The following is a 19,251-nucleotide window of genomic DNA, read 5'->3' on the forward strand; positions in this document are numbered from 1 at the left end:
AGAATATTATTAAAAGCAATACATTAATATAAAATTACAATTTAAACTTACAATTTTATCTTCAGGATTAGGTTCAAGTTCTTCAAGCCACACTTGATAAAATAAAGCAGGCTTTTCAAAAATACGAGGCATATTGGGTGGTGACCATTCAACAGTAAACGATTTCTGCCCAACATCTATTGCAGTTAATTTTTCAGGATTATTAGGAATCACTAGAAAAAAATTATTAAGTTAGAATTTGAATCCTGATAGTATTTAATACATAATTTCTATATACTTCATAATGATCAATTGAATTTAAAAGTGAAAAACAAAATTAAGAATGTGACTATATATATATATATATATATATATATATATATATATATATATATATATATATATACACACACAAATGAATTTATACATTCAAAAATGCTTCAAACCCATTTAAAAAAAGAACAAAGTTTCTTATATAATCTTTTAAATTTGATTTATAAAAGAATAAAAGAAAAAAAATAGAGAAACATAGTTAAGAAAAATTTAATACAAAGAAAAATATCAAAGCAATTTTTAAATTTGAAAAGCAATTCAGAGATTTGAAAGAAGAAATATATATATATATTTGCAGCACTTAATATAACTCAATTATTTTAAAGCTGACCAAATGTCAAATTTGTATTACATATCAGAGTTTTCTTTATTAAACAGTAATGAAGGTTTTTAAGATATCAATAACATAAATTTCATTTCTTCACCTAATGACAAATTTGATACTTTCTAAAACTTACAGCATTAATTACTTCAATAACAAAAATATGACATTCAATATGATATAAAAATTACAGAATGTATTGTAATGAGAACTCAAGAAGAAGCTATTTTGTTGATAGAATTTTCATTGCAAAATGGGCATGCATGGCAATGTCATAATAAAACCTAAACAAAAAGTCATGTACGTTGAGATTGAATGGTATCATTATTTCTTTAACATACATTTGCACAACATAATCTTCCTTTAATACCTTTTAATAATATAAATAACCTTTACTACTGCCTTAAAGGGAGGGGAAAGCAGTTATACATTCCCCCTCAGAAATTAATTTGAACTCGTACTCAAATGCAAATCTAGTTTTTGCTTAGCAAGAGTAAATGAAATAAAAACTAATAATTATTAATAAAAAATATTCTTAAAAAAGGTGGAACTCAACTGGTATCTTAAAAGCAATTTTACTATCTAGAATAAATAATATATATATAAAAAAACAATACAACAGAAAATTGACAATTAATATAACACAAAAACATGAACAAACCTATTGCAAAATGGTCAAATTTGAATTCATTCTCTATAGTACCCAAACTATTATTCCCATGAATAACAAATGTAAGATTTTTTGTCATAGTTTGATAAGGTGGTTCTGTATCATCTCTCCATTGGCAAAATGTATTGTTATTGGGCTTAGGACAGTTTTGAAGAGCACTAAAAATAAACAAATAATATAGACATTTCAGTATATATTTATAATGAAAAAAAATCTTCCATAATATTTCAAAAATTATTACTTATGAATATACATTTATTAATGAACAAAGAATAATTTTGCATATTGACATTTAAGGAAATCTGAGCACAAAAAATAATTTTATTCATAATTTATTCATTATACTAAAAAAATGCAAACAATATAATATATAACATTGATTAATTTTCTGTCAACAAAAAAAAAAAAAAAAAAAAACTCATCTAGTTGATATGTAGTGGATAAGTAACATTTTCTCACTAATGTAGCAGTTATTAAAAGTATTCAAATGTTTTAAGAAAAACAACCTCATTCTCTGAATTTGATAACATAAATCAAATGAATGCTGATGTTATATTCAATGAATTTCATATTTATTTCGGTTGCTACTAAAATAAACAAAATTGTTCCTATTTTTCAATTTTTAATTTTCTGCTTCAGAAAATTAGGTTTTACATTAGACACATTTATTATTGACTGAACATTTATACTTAATCATATAATATTCAGCTTGTATTATTTTCCCTTATTAACTGATTAAATGTACTGCTATTAGATATATTCTGTTTAGAAACAATAATATAAAGTTATCCCTTTTGTTTTTTAAATATTTAAAATAACTTCCATCTAAATATACCTCAAAAATTTAATCATGAAAGAGATATGTTTACAAATTCAAAATCGTATTTATATTTCCCTTTACTCTAAGTAGTGATATTTTATCCCAATGACTTTTTCAGTTTCCTGCCAATATTATAATTATTAATCAAAATTAACCACAGCAATGTAAAAAGTTACATTGAAACATAACATAACATTAACAGAAAACCAGTGTCATAAAACTGGAAGATAATAAAAAATTATCGCAACATATATTCATCACACAATGAAATTTTACTTTCAGAAGTGGATAATAATTATATTATGACAGCTTTGGTATGAAAGGCCGTAAAAGAGATAGCAGATAGAATAATGTATACTAAAGTAACTGAAGTAATATATTTAATATTAGACACACACAGATACAAACATAAAATTGTAATAATTGTTAGATAAAATATAATTACAATGATTTCAATAAGAAGTAATTTGCCAGCAAATTAATGTTTATAAAAGAAAAGTTTTTCATTTACCAATATAGCTTTTATTAGAATTATAAAATAACTGGCAATGCATAATACATTTTCATTACTAGAAAAGCAAATAATTAATATGAACTTACTCTTGAAAAAGGAAGATTTTTTGTAATGTGTAATTAGTTCTTATATTGTTTGGTTCTATATCCCATGTACATGTCAAATTGTCAAAGTTTCTGCTGATGCACTTGAAGTTACTGACATTTTTAGGAGGGTCTGGAAAATATTAATAAATTTTAATTAAAAGACATCAATGACATATTTAAAATAATAAAACAATTTTAAAAATACAAGTCAAAAATGTATACTTTAGTATAAATTAATTTGTTTCAAATCTTTGGTGTACACACACATTTATATATTACATATGTATATTAATAATTTGTAGGCAAACTGCTGCTCATGAACCAGTTGTGGACTGAATAGATATTTTATTCATCATGTCCAGAAGTTTAAAATAGTAATGTAATAATGATAATAAATTGTATTATTAGTACATCACAGTTGAAACTAGATTATGAGGAACTTTTAGAAATGTAGTTGCAGTGTCATTCATGGTATTATTAAAGAAGTTTTTAAAGTTTTTAGTTCATATTAAGTTTTATAACAAATTAATTAACACACCTTTTTATTCTTCTCATTCCTAAAAAGGTTTGAATATGTTATATATGCAATAATTATTCAAAATTAGCAAACATTTCTGGAAACTTTGTATGCGAAAAATAATGTAAAATTAAACAAGCATATAATTTTCTTTCAGCAGAATAAACATATTTTTTTACATTTTGAAAATAAATATAAATAAGCTACTTTTAGTAATTCATATATATTTTAATTTCTTAGAAACAAATAAACATTTAAAATTTAAAAAAAAGATAATCTTTCGGCATTGCTTTATAACAGTTAAAAATATAATTATTAATATATTCTAGAAAAATATATGCAATATTGTAATACTTATTACATTTTAAATATTTTCTAAATACAAATTTATATGTAATAAAATGATACTTTAAATAATACACTATCTTTTCTTTTTTCAGGTCAAATATACAAAATATCATAATGCATTACAAAAATAGTTAAAAAGAAAAAGGTTTTTAAACAACATGATGGATGTATTTAAAATAAAAGAACATGCAAATATTTAAAATTAAAAATACCAAAGTTTAAAATTAACAAAATCTAATATTAATACAAGAAGAGGCCTCTTCTCATGAAGCTGAAACCTTTATTCATAGTTATTATTCAAATGAGAAACTAAACTTACATCCAACAAAAACATTTGTACTGCATACAAGATGTTTACTATTGTCAGGAAGAGCAATTTGGCAATGATACAATCCAGAATCATTCACATTAGCATTGGGTATTCTCAACTGTGACGTAAGCTCATCTATTTGATGAGTATAACTGGAAAATATCTGGTGATCACTATCTCTTTTGAATGTCAAGTAGGATGAATTCACAGGAACATTGATTTTTGGAAGAATTCTTGATTTGAGATTACAGTTGATGACCAATTCAGAGCCGACGTAGAGATCATAATCTGGAGTTGTCTCTAGAAACAGAAAATTATTTTTAATAAACAAATAAAATTATAATTCTTGGTAATGTATAGATTGAATGAATCAGACATTTCTATCATATAATTAAATTTCCATTAGTTGATAAATATATATTTTATATCATCCAAATAATTAGAAACTTATTAATAAAAGATCATAACAACAAGCACTTCCAACAATGACTGTTAAAAAAAACATCAATATTTAAATACCAAGATGCATAAAGACTTTCTAACATGAGTTTTAGAGTAAATATATACTAGTTGGTATATGTTTGCTCGCTCTTTGCTAAAAGTATATAAGACCTTGAGCCCAAATATAAGATCAAAAATGCATTATTTAAGAATAAAGCGTTTAGTTACACATGCAGCTGAATGCAACATAGTTAAAATACAAATATGTGAAGTGCAATAAAAAAAAAAAGGAATATAAAATAAGAATTTGCAAGATAAAAAAAAAATCAGTATGATTTTCTGCTGTACTTAGTTTTCAAATAAAATAATTGTTTATGGAAAGCTCTCCAATTCTGAATACATTTTGAATTAATTCAACTTTTATTCAAGTGAATCTTACTGATATAAGATATCTCAACAATTTCTATGAGTTCTGAAAGTCGTAAAATATTGTTTAGATATTATAAGATTGTAAAATTGATGAGGATAAAGTTGGTGCCATCACTGGCCACAAAATATTATTAGGAAACAATTAACGATTTAGAATTTTGAAAGTATTGTTACAAAATTTGTGAGCATCTTGTGCTAATAGAGATTAACAAAAATAACTTCTATCATATAAATATTATCAAATAATATATCTTAAATATATATATATATATACTTGAAAAATGAAAAATATTAAAACATATAGAGAAATTCCTTCAATATAAATGTAGATAAAATATACACAAATGTAGATAAAATACAACACAAACAAAATTTTGTCAGTAATCTTCTTTAATAGGAAGGAATGGGGGTTTGTTTTCCGACGTATGCTCCTGAAAGAGTTCTTAGCTTATGCCGGGTTAACAAAATCAAAACACGAATATCACAAAATCTTTAATAATCAAATTACTTCGATTGGATATATACTAAGTTATTGGGCTAGGAAACAAATGAAAATTTTGATACGAAAACATCTTGGAAGTGAAATTTTTGACTTTTATTTGAATCATTTATTTATTTCGATATTTATTAACGCCAACTTTATTTCAGAAAAATTCCTCTGCAGGATGGAACTACTTTCTTTTTCTCTGCGAATAAAATAACATTATTTCTGTTGCCATAGTAACAAATCTCTTCGGTGGATAGTTGCAAGTGTTGAAAAGTTGGTAACAGATGTGAAACTGGCTATTTTTTCTACCTGTCTGGATTTATGTCATCTTTTATCGAATACTTTCAACAAAAATTCCTTGCAAAGTTTCGAAAGTAATGTAAAATGACGGTTTCTGCTGTTTCCCCAACTTAAATTGCATAATATTTAAGATCATGTAGCTAAATAATAGGGGATGAATACAACAAATATATTCAAAATATCACTGTATGAAATCATAAAGATTAAAAATAATCCGAGCTCGATAAAATATAAAAGAACTTCTTTAAAAATGGGTTCAACTCGCAAAATAATTATTTCTATAAATCATGAACAAGTTTTCCGCTCTTAAATTCGAAGTTAATTTTCTTCAGGTAAATATCCTTCACACACCAAGCCAATGTAGAAACGAGGTAGTAAATATTTTATTCAAACTCATGTCTCACATGACACCTGATGGCACCAACTCTATAGGTTAAGGATGTATGGATAATAATAATAAAAAAATTTAGAGTGTATCAAGCGCACTTATATGACGGATAGAAGGAAATTCGGGTCTCCAACCAGAGATTTTCGGATTCTAAACTAGACTGCCATATCAATTACCCAATCAAACGAAACTAAAACATCGATAAATATCAGAATAATTAGTTAACAAATGCTTTTTTTTTGGCATAGTCATAAGTACAAGACATATACGCAAGATCTCTTTTTTAATTGAAAAGTCGATATATGTATATCTTAGTTTACACTTTTAGGACAGTCGCAAATTTAATTTTTAATAATTTTTTTTAAAGATTTACACTTTTTTAGAAAATATCCTTTACACATTTATTAAAAATGGGCTATATTTAGAGGGAATTTACATATTAAACAAATTTCAAAATCTAGACAATTTCCAAGAAATACAAAGCAAATTAAAAGAAATACGCAATTGTGGAGTTTGATTTTGTATCGTATCTAAACTGACGCGGTAATATATCTGTATCCGTGAAAAATCTGATATCAATAACGTCAAATACAAGTTTCCTAGTTCCGACATCATAAAAGTGGGTATTTTCTCGACATGCAAAATTTTTTATTCCTAGCACCAAGTTGAAAACAGGAAGAACTTTTTCACAACTAATAATTGCCATACCATCAACAAATATTTTTTGGACATTCCCATGATGTTGTTTGATATTCTGTATGCCTGTCTGTATCGTGACAATATTTTAAGGCTTTTTGTGTGTGTATGTTCACAGAGTGTGTGTTGCGAGTTCACAGAGTGCAAACACCGATGGAAATTGTTCTTCAAGAACATCACTGTGAATCTTTTTATCACTCTTTCTGTTTGAACTAAAAATGTCCTATTGAATTCAATTCAGTTATATTAACGTTTCATTTTAAAACAACACTAGGGTTATTTTGGGATGAATCTCATAAATTTGAACCGCTGTCAGATGACGAGGACTAGACGTGGAGATGGGGCCCCCCTCTCCTAACTTCCGCACTACACCAGCGGGAGGACGTTTAACCAGGATGAATTTTACGTGCACTAGATCCGCTTATACGATAGTTTTGTGGTGAAATAGGGTCTCAAACATGAAACCCTCCAATTCCGAAGCCGAGACCTTACCACCAGGCCATCACGGCCTTACAAATTTCAGAAACATGTGGGGAAAAAAATGACATATTTTAATGTACAGGTCCGTGCAAATATACCATTCCCACATATCCAAAAATAATTGGTAATTTTTATGTCTTTTGTTATTTAGAAAAATATACATGACAACTAGTTCTGCAAACATTATATCTTTCTGAATAATGTATGCGAGATTAATGTATTATATTAAATGGAGAATCTCTGCTTAAATACATTTTCATATTTAATTAAGAAAAAAATTGCATATGAATTCAATAATGGATTAAATGATTTTCAAGGGATATACGTCCAGAAATAATGCTGAGCCAAAATGGATATGGAATCCACAGTAAGGCTTGCTCGAGGAAAAAGAATCTAACTTAAAGTAAGGTTACATTCAGCCAGCTACAATTCATCCAATAAGATTACGCACGCACAGAAACGGTACAACACCAAGTACTTGCTCCATCGGGACAAGAATTTGCTATTACCAGCTCTTTCAGCGCATGCGCAATCTTCCTTCTGCGCATGCGTGACTTATTGGAATCTTGTAACTGGTTGAGTGTAAAGTGACCCACTTTAATAGTACTAAGTAGTCCTGTTGCACCAGGTATTGTACGATATCACCACGATGTTTTTCTGATGTTCTGAATGTCGGTCAACATCAAACACGTATCGTAGCAATATTGTAGGATATTTCATATTAAAAGAATAGTAAAATCAGGTATCACATTGTGGTTATGTTAGTCATGTGACTGTGACAAGACGTAAGGAGACTTTTCTTTGCTCTATTCGTTTTAAATTAGAGATTGTTTTCTCCGGAACTTTCCCGCTGCATTAAAAGTTTAGCTTCGTAGGGAATGAAAACAATCGAGTACATATTGTAGAAAAGTTTCAATTCAGTTATATTAAAGTCCTGTTTTAAAGCAATACTAGTTCTATTTTGAGATGGACCTAGTTATTTTGAACCGCGGTCAATAACGAGGACACTATCTGAACTAGCACCACCTTCTCCAAACTACTGCACCACATCAACGGGGGGACATTTAGCCTCAATGGATTTAACTTGCAACAGATCCGCTTACACGATAGGTCTTCGGTGAAAGGGAAAGTTTTAATTAGTATAAAATACCCAAAAACATAATTGTGATTATCTCTATGATATTGTACATCATTTAGAATATCGAAAAACTTCATGGATATATCATACAATATTTTTTTTTTCTAATAAGAATGTCTTCTTCCTGTATAGGTTGCTTTAGCCGAAAATTTGATGCAGTTATTAAATAGGTTTTTTTTTAGCTGTCGTATTTCTATACACATGGATTAAGAGATAAATATATCGACCGCTTGCTCCTGAATGGATCTAGTCAAACAGTCGATAAAAATTGTAATTTGAAAACAAAAACTAAATGCAAAATTTCATTCGTTTAGCTCGCAGTGTTTTTGATTACTAACACACGTCTATTTTTCTACATACAAACAAATGAACACTCACACATATTTCCCGATGACGGACATTGCTTTTGTTCAATATTACTGATCTAATGATAATTGCAGAAATATTATTGCAATAATTGTTCTTGAACAAACGTATACAAATATCTTTCGTTTTCGAAATTTTATGGCTGAGGTATTCAATCTAATCACATCCCAACTGCTGATTTCTAAATCATTAGAGATAAGTACATTATTTCCAAGATATAAAATTAAATACATAGTTCTCTTAACGAAGAAAAGAAGTTATATTGTTTGAGTCTGTAACTGTACAATTGAAAAAACGATGTATAACTTTTTGTGCAATCTCCTTTGTCCTATTATTCGTAAAATACTCTTGACACTTTAAACAAAATAGTTGTAATGATCTCAAGTCCAAGTTATGAAGCTTTGAGAATGATTATTTAAACGGTTTTAGATCTTCTCAACAACTGTCCCGAGGACGATATGACGTTTCGAATATTATATCTCTTTATGTAACTCCCCAACTGGCACTGAACAATAATGGCCGATTTTAATTCATAGAACCAAAGAACACATCGAGTCTTTTCCTTCTTTGACACCATTTTAAAAACAATCGAAAGTAAAATCACTATTTCAGAATTATTTGCGCTATTTTTTTAGACAGAAAAAAAAAGTTAAGAACACGATAATTCCATACTAAAAATTTTACAGTATTATATTCATTGGTTCTTTTATAGTGATTTTTTTTATAGTTAGGGAAAGAATTTATGAGCACTTTGTATTTAAAAAATTGTCATTATACTTTTTTGAAGCATTTTTGAATAATATTTTCTCACATTCATTAACAGATGGTGCCACTATCACGGAATGGAATTTAAATAAAATCAATCTATTAACTGATAATTAGGCAAAGAAAAACCGAAATATTGTATAGCTATAAATAACGTACCACTAAATGGAAATGGATTACTCTAGAAATATAAATGAGAGAAAAATTGATTACATATTTATTATTAATACATTTATAAAATGAAACAAGTGAAGTTAAATTAAAGTTGTGAAATATATATTTATATAGATATTGCATTCTTACCTCCATACTCCAGAGATCCAGGACCCCAGCAGGATCTCGAAGTTTGCACAAAAGTAGAAACAAAGAGAATTGCCCATATAAAATCGAGGCTTCGCAGACAATTCATTCCGATGTGTAATTTGATACAGAGAGGAAGATTTTTATGTTGTAGAAGATTTCAAACGAATAGTACAAAATCCGTTATCTTTCATAGCAAACTAACGACATGTTCCGAGATCAGAACTGTTAGGATGCTTCATCTTTTCTTTCATGATGTTCATACAATATATTTCGAATTCATTTCTGCAAATGAAAAGAGGCACTATTTCAGTTTTTTTTTCAATAGAACAAGTGATTAAATAAAGCTAAATCATAAAAATTAAACAGTCCTGAAACAATAATTAAATTTCATCAAGAATAATTTTACGATAAAACGAAAAGAAAATTATTGCCGATTTAATTTTATTCAATAGATTAAGCTCCAAAAATTTGTCTATATGAAATTAGACAGTTAATAACCATTGGAATAAGATGAATTTTTTTTTACCCTTGTAAAAGGTTTAGCTTAAAATTTAGCTGGCATCCCATATTCTTATTAGAATGGATTAAAAATAAACAAGGGAAAAAAAAATCTTTTTTTAATTAATTTTTAAAAACAAATTTTTGATAAATATTTGATTTTGTTTGATGTAATAATCAAATATTCCAATTTTATAACATATGTTTTTGAAACAAATAGTTTATTTTTCTTATAATAAAACTATACAAAACTTCAATTTTTAATCAAATGCTCCAATTTATTTTTACTGATATTATCTGAAAAAATAAAGAAAAGTATGTTATTTTATTCACTGAAAGTTTATTCAATATTAGACAGAACATAAATTTAGTCAGCGTTAAAATATACATATTGCACATAAACTCATTCTTTAAAGAAATGTTTCATGAAGCTGTGGGTTTAATTTCGTCTTATTTCCATCACTTAGTAAGCTGATAATAAAAACTAAAAAAATATAAACAGTAGAACATTCTCTAAATGTACAAATTTTGCTAAAAAACGAAATCTATCAGAATCGCAAAGAACAATCACCGCACCTGAAATTAGTATTGTTTGCATCAGACGTTGATGCAGTTGCTCAATATGTGTTACGTTCCATTTCCTTACTCTACGGGTAATGACTAAAGTATAGTTTCCTTGATCATAGTAATGAATTTTTCTTTTCAGAATCGGCGAAACTGTGTAAATTCTTTACCAGACGTTTCTAATTTTGCACAACTTGACATATTTCCTTCTGTAACTAAAGTTTTTGGTTTTTCTATACAATTTTGTTACACAACTGAATTTTTCTTTGAGAAAATCTACCTTTTTTTACAATTTAACCTTCTCAATTAATAAACATTAAAATTTTTTTCAATGAATTTAAAAAAATTCTGATTCATATATATAAAACTGATTGCATAAGACTTTTTAGATTCAAGATTAGTAAAAACGATTGTAATGAAATTCTAAATAGCTTTAGTATTTGTTACATTCTCCGATATCAGTTTAAGTAGCATTTTCGATATCAAATGCATTTTATTTAGTTCCAAGTTGCAATCTAACAAACAATACAATTTATAATAAGCAAAATTACAAACAAAAGACTGGTTTGTCTCAAAATTGCTTAAATTCATTTAAAAATGAGTATAGATGGATTTCCTGACACATAAAAATAAACTTCATGACATATTTAAAAAAAATCTCTTGGATATTAAATATTTTTAACTAAGCCGTTTTACAATTTTGAAATTTCGTTAATCTTTTAGAATAAAAGAATAATACAAAGACATTACATTTACTCACTAACTTACTCTGCTGTAAATACGAAGTTATAGCAGCTAACAATTATGCTAATTACTTTATAAACAAAAAAAAAAAAAAAGGATATTTTTAAGATTAATATGCCCAAATCGCTATAACCAGCAGCATATTATTATGCATTCTTTCCATTTTTACTAGAAAAAAATTAGCAGAAATTACAAAATTGAAACTGTTTTCGTCAGTCTAAAGATATTGTAATAATTTTTACTGTATTATTCTATCTTCTGAATGTTGTAGATAGTAGAAGACTATTTGTAAACTTTAAATGTATCGTAACACTAATGTGGAGTGTTTTGTAGTATTCAGATTGACTTGTTCTGGTTGTTGTTGTCAATATAATTGAACAAATTGGCCAGGCAACAATTTTTGAATAAACTTTACTACAAGATAGCTTTCATCTTATCCCAAGCATGAAGAAGATTACAGTAGTCTTCCCATGTTTACATATAAATCATTTTCTAAATATGAAGATACTGAAAATTTTTCGGCATACAGCACTTTATAGCAATTTTAAATGAACTGATACAAATATTCTTGTGTCATAAATCCAAAACAATATCTAAATTATATTCATAGTCTTGTTTACAAAGTTTTCTTTATAGTAGATTGCGACAAATAGTGCCAACTCGAATTTCAAACTACAGTAAATTTTCCGAAAAGAGAAAAAAGTAACATGGCCTGATCAGTGTTTACTAATTTCTGTTTATTTTTAATCCTAGTTCATTTCTTACAAAAAATAATGTAACAAAATGTTTTACAACAATTCTTACTTATTATCCAAGATGATAATCACTGCTATCCAATTTCAGTTTACTAACACTATCATATGATGATATTTTTAAATCCATGACTTGTCTTTTGACTATGCACAATGTAAACATAAATTCTTATAATCCACAGATTTTTAGCAGTCACGGATACATTATATGCATATAACGTCAGAGGTAATGTCAAAGAATGAGGTCAGAACAGGAAAGAGAAGACATAGACGGACGAAAAAAAAATTAATAACTGTCACGTTAAAGACCAGATACAATGAAGGTGTTTAGTGGTCCGGTTCCCGGACCATAGCAGGAAATACGTTGGAGCAAAGTTGTCGAACTGAACCGGAAATTCTGATAACCAGATAGGAAGCGCTTCCTGATGTAAAGAACACCAAGGAAGCTCAGCTTTGCAAACTCTGTCACTGTCTTTCGTTGGAAAAAAACACTTCGCTTTCATGTTGATAGAAAAGATCCTACCTTACTAATTAACTGCTTTTTCAAGAGAACTAAATGGAAAATTATATTCACAGCTATTTGATAAATACAACTATTACCAGAACTCAAAAATGATTAGTAAAAATCTTGTACCTTTAAAATTTGTAGTAATAGAAATGGAAGCATTTAGAGTATTAAAAGGAAGTTAATTCGATAAGGATGACACAGGCTTATTAATCGATATAATTATCAAATAATTATCTTTTTCATTCTTCTTTTCATAAATTATCAATAATGCACCAATTATCACACATGCAACACTTATGTGTTTTATCTCAAAATTTTAACAATATTTATAATATCAAGTATGCAAAAAAGATCTGAATGGCATTTCAGTATTACTCTTTTTATATTTATTAAAAATATAAGCAGATTATCATTTAATCTTATCTCGTTATTAAAATGCATATTAAAAATGCATTTTTAAAAAGTAATATACTATAATTTGTAAAATATGGCAACATATTTTATTTATACTAAAACGACCTCTCAAAAATATGAAATTAATAAATTTAAAAACATCTATCATAAAGATAAAAAAATACTTTAAAAAAAGATTTGAATATTATTTTCAAACTATTGGATCACATCAACATGTATCAATGGACTACAATGAGTGACCATAAAAATTTCTCTAACATCAAAACATTTTATGCATGTGTATTGTTATAAGTTATATAATCATTTGTATTAAGGGAAAATAAAATTTGACAAGATACTTTATTTTATGCTCAAAAATCCAAAATGACTTCACAAAAATAAATATGAAAGTAATAAATTTAATAATATGAAAGTAATAATTTTAATTTTAAAATAAAAGTAACTTATGATAACATCTATCATAAAGATAAAAAGATACCTACTATTTGAAAAGATTTGAATATTATTTTCAAAACACTGGATCACGTCAAGATGTATTATTGGAATGCAATGAATGTCCATAAAACTTTCTCTAATATGCAGACATTTTATGTATGTGTATTGTTATATGTTTTCAAAGATGCTTGTAAATTGGAAGAAGAATGATTCGCAATAACTCCCCATACTTAATATTGTTTTCCAAGAAATAAAAGAAACCTACGCAATATGAAAAACAGCATATCTGTACGTATATCTTACATTTGAAAGACCTTTCGACATTTTAAATTCAATTTCTCGTTTATTTGGTTCAATTTAAGATAACAGGAAAACTGAAGAAATATTCAGTCTTATAAAGTGAATATGTTTACAAGGTATCTCACAGAAAAACGAAAGTGAAACTTATTTTATCAAGGGAAGTCACGATTTTTCTCTGACTCGAGAAAATTGAACAGGCAACAGAACTATTTTCAAATGTTCTTTTTTTTTCACAGTTGGTACTTTATAAAAACATAATTCTTAGAAATTTGTTTCTGCCTATAAAGCCGATGAATTCATGAAAAACAAACAAAATGTACAAGATTAAAAAAAAAAAATTTTTTTAACATTTGAAATCAAATTTTTTTGTAAATGAACTACATTTTTTTTGTTGCTGTTGCCATTAATTTTTTTAATGTTTTAATAATTTTGCAATATTCCACTATCCATTCATTCCAGTCATGCATCAGTGTTACTGATCTAATGACTCAAGAAAGAAGTCATAATAAGATCAATGACACTGAAAGATGACCCAATGGAGAATCAACTGTAATCTATAATAATTTAAAACTGAAATACTGCTTTTATTTAATTAAAATTCGTTTTAATATTTTTAAAAGCAAAAAAAATATTAAATGAAGCATATTCTAAAGAACACATTTTCTGAAATATAATGTCATGTAAAACAGTCTCAGAGAAACGGGACATCAATCAATAAAATGTAATTAAAAATGTCCGAATATGAATGAGTAAAAAAAAAAATGAATATGGATTACAAATAAAATATAACGCTAATGTTTATACCATATCTATCTGCTAATAACAAAACATTTTTTTTCCAACCCTTTATATAATCATTTTCTAATATATCAGAATTCACCTAGGAAGCATAGCAATTGAATAAGTACAATAAACCCCATGTTCGACTTGACTAAACAAACTCTTTTGATATGTAAATTAAGTTAAATTCCCCATTTAATGTACAAAGCATTCCGGGTGGTCTGGAACGTCAAAAAAGGCGTGCGCAGTTTGATGTATAGCCAATTAAGAATTCATAAAAAAAAATTCTTAACACAAGAAACCAACTATCAATGAAAAAAACTTTAATTGATTTTATTTAAACCATCCATCACAACGTGTTAATAGCGAATATAAAAGGAAGTAATTATATTCAGGAAGTTCATACGAAATTATTGTCAAATTTTTAACACGGCAAATCTCATCCACGTTCATCAAAGACAGCAGGATGATTATGATGTATTGGGCAATCTCTTACAAATGTGTCGTCATTAAAAGATAATTAAATGTCAAGAGCATCATGTGTAAACAAATGTTGAGACACTTGAGAGACAAACTTCCAGCAAAAGGTATCGGCGACAAGAAAAAAACAAATGAATTCAAGTAAACTTCTGATCTGAATGCAACACGTCCCAGATTCTAGCCTTTTGATTGGAAAGTGTTGGATCAAAACAACATGTTAATAGCCAATATAAGAAGATTAAATAATAAAATCTGACAGCTCATGTGAAATTACTGTCAAATTTTTAACATAACAAACTTCTTCCATATTTCAACGCAAACAACAAGATGGTAACAATTAATATTAAAACCTCCTGCCAAAGTGCGGTCACTGAAATACCATTAAATGTGAAGCACATACGCTTGGAAATTCTGAGACGCGATTCCATGCAAAGCCATCAACTACAAAAGAAAATAAACGCACTGTTTAAATTTTTGTTTTGAAAGCAACATGGCCCGTGTTCACAGCATTTGATTGTAAGGCGTTCGTTCAAAATAAAGTGCTAATAAAAAACAAAATAAAAACTAATTAAAATATGAAACTTTATGAGAAATTGCAATCAAATTTTAAACATGGCAACTATTTCCCACGTTTTAACGAAGACAGAAAGAAAAGCAAGAGTGTTTGTTAATTTTCTGTCAATGGGCTCTCATAAAAATTTAATTAAATGTTAAACATATGCATTTACAAATTATGAAACATTTGATAGTGTACAATAAGGCATTAGCAGTAAGCAAAAATCAATGCAAAACTTAAATTTTAGTTCTGAAATACCCACGATCTCGCAGCCTTAACTGGTTCTGTTTAAATGTTCTTAAACCTTATTTGATTCTATTTATTGACGTGTTAATAATGAATAAAAGATGAAATAATTAAAGTATGCAAGCTCACAAAAATAACTCTTAGATTGTTAATACAACAAATCTCTTCAATGTTTCAGCATAGATAGGATGATGATCTTATAACACATTTGATGGCATGATATGTCAATGAATTGTAATTAAATTTACACTACACAAATATGCAAATTTCGACATACTTGGTATTCCAAACAAAAGGCATAAGGCGACAAGACAGAAATACGAATAAAATCCGATGCTTAAATTTCACTTCTGAATGCCACACGATCCGGGTTCATAGCCTTCAGGTTGGAGAGCGTTCAATCAAAATCACGAAATGATTTGTAAGCAGCAGTTAAAAGCACGTAAAAAATGATCGTATGGTTTTTAAAACAATGGTTGAACAGGTTGAGCTCACGCTTCGGTTAAATCTGTTGCAGACTGAAATAAAAGCTATCCATTTCGATGATAATGTCGGTCACGCTGTCATTTTCGATGGTCACTTGAGTATTCCCGAAAGTTGTCTAATCAATCATGCATGTATACCGAGATCCAGTAGTAAAGTATTTCAAGAGAATTTAAGAGAAATGATGTTCCATTTAGTCTCTCTCTCTCTGTGTATTCTAGAACTCTCTATCATGTTCCATTAGTAATGATGTTCCATTTAGCCTTTCTCTCTCTGTGTGTGTGTGTGCGCGTAAACATATTTTATCAGCTGCACAGAAGAAACTTTTTAAATTTTTAGCTTCAACTTATTTCACTACGGGAAGCATTTTATGTGATTTACGATGATAAAAACTGACGTCCGTTTACATAGTGACACAAGTCAAAAGAGAGACAAATTATTCCCTTCAATGATTTTACTATGAGATTTGGATAGGAATTTCTTTGACACGCGTAGACTTAGGAAAGGAAATCTTAGGTATCTTTAAAAGAATGCTGTAAACTATAAAGATTTTTATTTTTTCACTCGGAGCGTGAGAAAATACCGAGAACCGGCAATTTCATAGTGCGCGTATATTATATATATATATGTAATGATATTTTAACTCTAATTTCAATTTAATTAATTTTCAAGATTTTATCTTAATTTAGCCCATAGTAACTTCATTCTAAAATATTCTCTTATTTCGTGATCCAATTCCACTGTCTCTACTTAATTCATTCAAGAGAAGCTTTGTTAAATTGTTGAATCAGCTAAAATCTAACTTTCCCACACTACGCGTGAAGAGATAACATACCGCTGATCAAGCAAATTCTTTTTTAAAATCTCCCTGTGTTTCCCCTACCTTGTCCACCCGTATAACGAAAATCCCTATCGAAATCTCATAATACATTAGCACTGTAAAGAAGTATTTTCCCTGTCAAAATCATAGGTTATATAAGACCAGGGATAAAATGTCCAAGAGATTTTTTCCTCATTCCGTTTCTGTGTCGCTCTGTGTGCTCATCGCTTGCACATATGCTTGCTTCTTCAAAATGAAATAAAACGATGTCACAAAATTAAAAGTATTTTCATTGTCTTCAAACTGCATCATGTTTCACAACAAATAATATTACATATATATCTATATATATATCCTGAAATAGACTTTTTTTTTCTTTTCTTGCAGTTGTTAAACATTTACATTTGTGAAATTCTAACGTCGAATTTTTTTGAGATTAATTACTTTCTCATTGTATGTTTCGTATGCAAGAAAGTAAACAGACATTCTTTTAAATCGGTTGAATTCTAGACAGAAAGAAAAATATTTTCTTTAACAAGTCTTAGAAAAAATGAATCTGCGGATTATACACTTTATGTTGCAAACATTTCAGTTCAGCATTGCATTTTAGAACGTGAAGCGTGGCTCTACGTCATTATATATTTTAATTCTATATTAACTTCAAGTAAGGAATTGAAGTTTCTCACTAGAAAATAACACGTTCACAGTCAAAAGACATAAATGCACATATTCCTTCACTCTTCTCAGATACGACAAAAAATTTAAGGGCAGTGTTAGTAGTGTTTATCTTAAGTTATTTCAGTTTCATTAAATTAAAGAAGAAAGAAACGACGAATAGCTTAATATATGATCAAAATACCATTTCCAATACTTTGATGGGAAGTTTCAATATAAAAGCTGCCAAAGATATAAATAAACAGACTTTTGCTCCATGTCGGCACAATAAGATGGTTTGATCAGTTAATGACCACGCCATAAAGGTGGGATTTAACCTTCTTCATGAGACGTCAAGCATGAGATGCTCGTATGAAGAATATTATGCGCGTTTCTTAACACCCGTATTACTATTCTCAGCAATTCAGCAAATGGCATTTCTTGATAAGGTACGGGATTTCATCTATAATTATATTTCACATATGTACAGAATAGGAAGAGACCAAAGACATACAACATATCAAACAATTGATAATAGTTGGTTTTATTATATTAACAAGCCGTTTCGAAAATATTCAGCAAGGAACATATTTGTGTTTTTTCGGTGATCATTTGACAATAAAGGTATTTGAGATTGCACACACTTCACACTAGTAGGCGGATGTATAAGCTACAGGTTGGTAGCTCCACAGAAGAATCTAAATTCGAACTTGGTTCCTCCGAGCATGAAATCCGTGATAGGAATGGTTCAATTATTATGTTTTAAAACAAGTTTATTAAGTAGTTAGCCTTTAGGTATAAAGGGTTACCATATACAGATACGCCGCTGAGTAAAAAATGCACATGTCTAACACCAGCAATTTCAAAAGCAAATTTTAATACTTTCTTCACAAATCTGTCAAAAGTAAAACAAAGTATCTTAAATTATTTTTGCTTTTTAATGTATTGAAACTTCGCACATCTTCTAGAAACACCTAGCAATTAATCAAGGCAGATTGTTGTCAAGATCAAGGCTACTTCTTAGAAAAAACGACGTACACTGACCTCGCTTACCAATTCTTTCGGTATAATGCGGTTTTTCTTAGAATTCCCTGTTTTTCATTGATTCATTTTAGAGCGGTCTACTAACCGTTATATTTATATAAACTCGTGGTAAAATTTCACACTGAGAAGGGTAAAATTTGCAAAAGGAACTTGCAAGCGGTTTTCTGAAAACAAATTTAGTCATTTTACGGAAGTTATGGATCGTTTATACAAGGAGATCGAAATTTTGATAGCAGTAAAGAGGTGAAAATGAAGTGTCATAAATACGATTTCTTCCTTTT

The 19,251-nt window shown here is 28.2% G+C and overlaps 1 protein-coding gene across 8 annotated transcripts in view; it reads right to left on the reverse strand.

Moving 5' to 3' along the window:
* LOC129963793 (cytokine receptor-like) overlaps positions 1-19,251 on the reverse strand; it is a 237,786-nt gene that overhangs the window by 20,976 nt on the left and 197,559 nt on the right. For 7 of the 8 annotated variants that reach the window (XM_056078354.1, XM_056078346.1, XM_056078347.1 and 4 more), the window contains 5 exons: positions 9,693-9,974; positions 3,909-4,199; positions 2,725-2,854; positions 1,296-1,462; positions 52-212 (listed from right to left, as the gene is read on the reverse strand). In XM_056078354.1, coding sequence (XP_055934329.1) covers positions 52-212; positions 1,296-1,462; positions 2,725-2,854; positions 3,909-4,199; positions 9,693-9,798 — 855 coding nt within the window. In that variant the 5' untranslated portion in view covers positions 9,799-9,974. Of the gene's footprint in view, positions 1-51; positions 213-1,295; positions 1,463-2,724; positions 2,855-3,908; positions 4,200-9,692; positions 9,975-12,302; positions 12,491-19,251 lie in introns of those variants that run through there. The other variant, XM_056078353.1, reaches the window with a different exon arrangement.

This window comes from Argiope bruennichi, chromosome 3 (assembly GCF_947563725.1).
Source record: "Argiope bruennichi chromosome 3, qqArgBrue1.1, whole genome shotgun sequence".
Taxonomy (NCBI): Eukaryota; Metazoa; Arthropoda; class Arachnida; order Araneae; family Araneidae; genus Argiope; species Argiope bruennichi.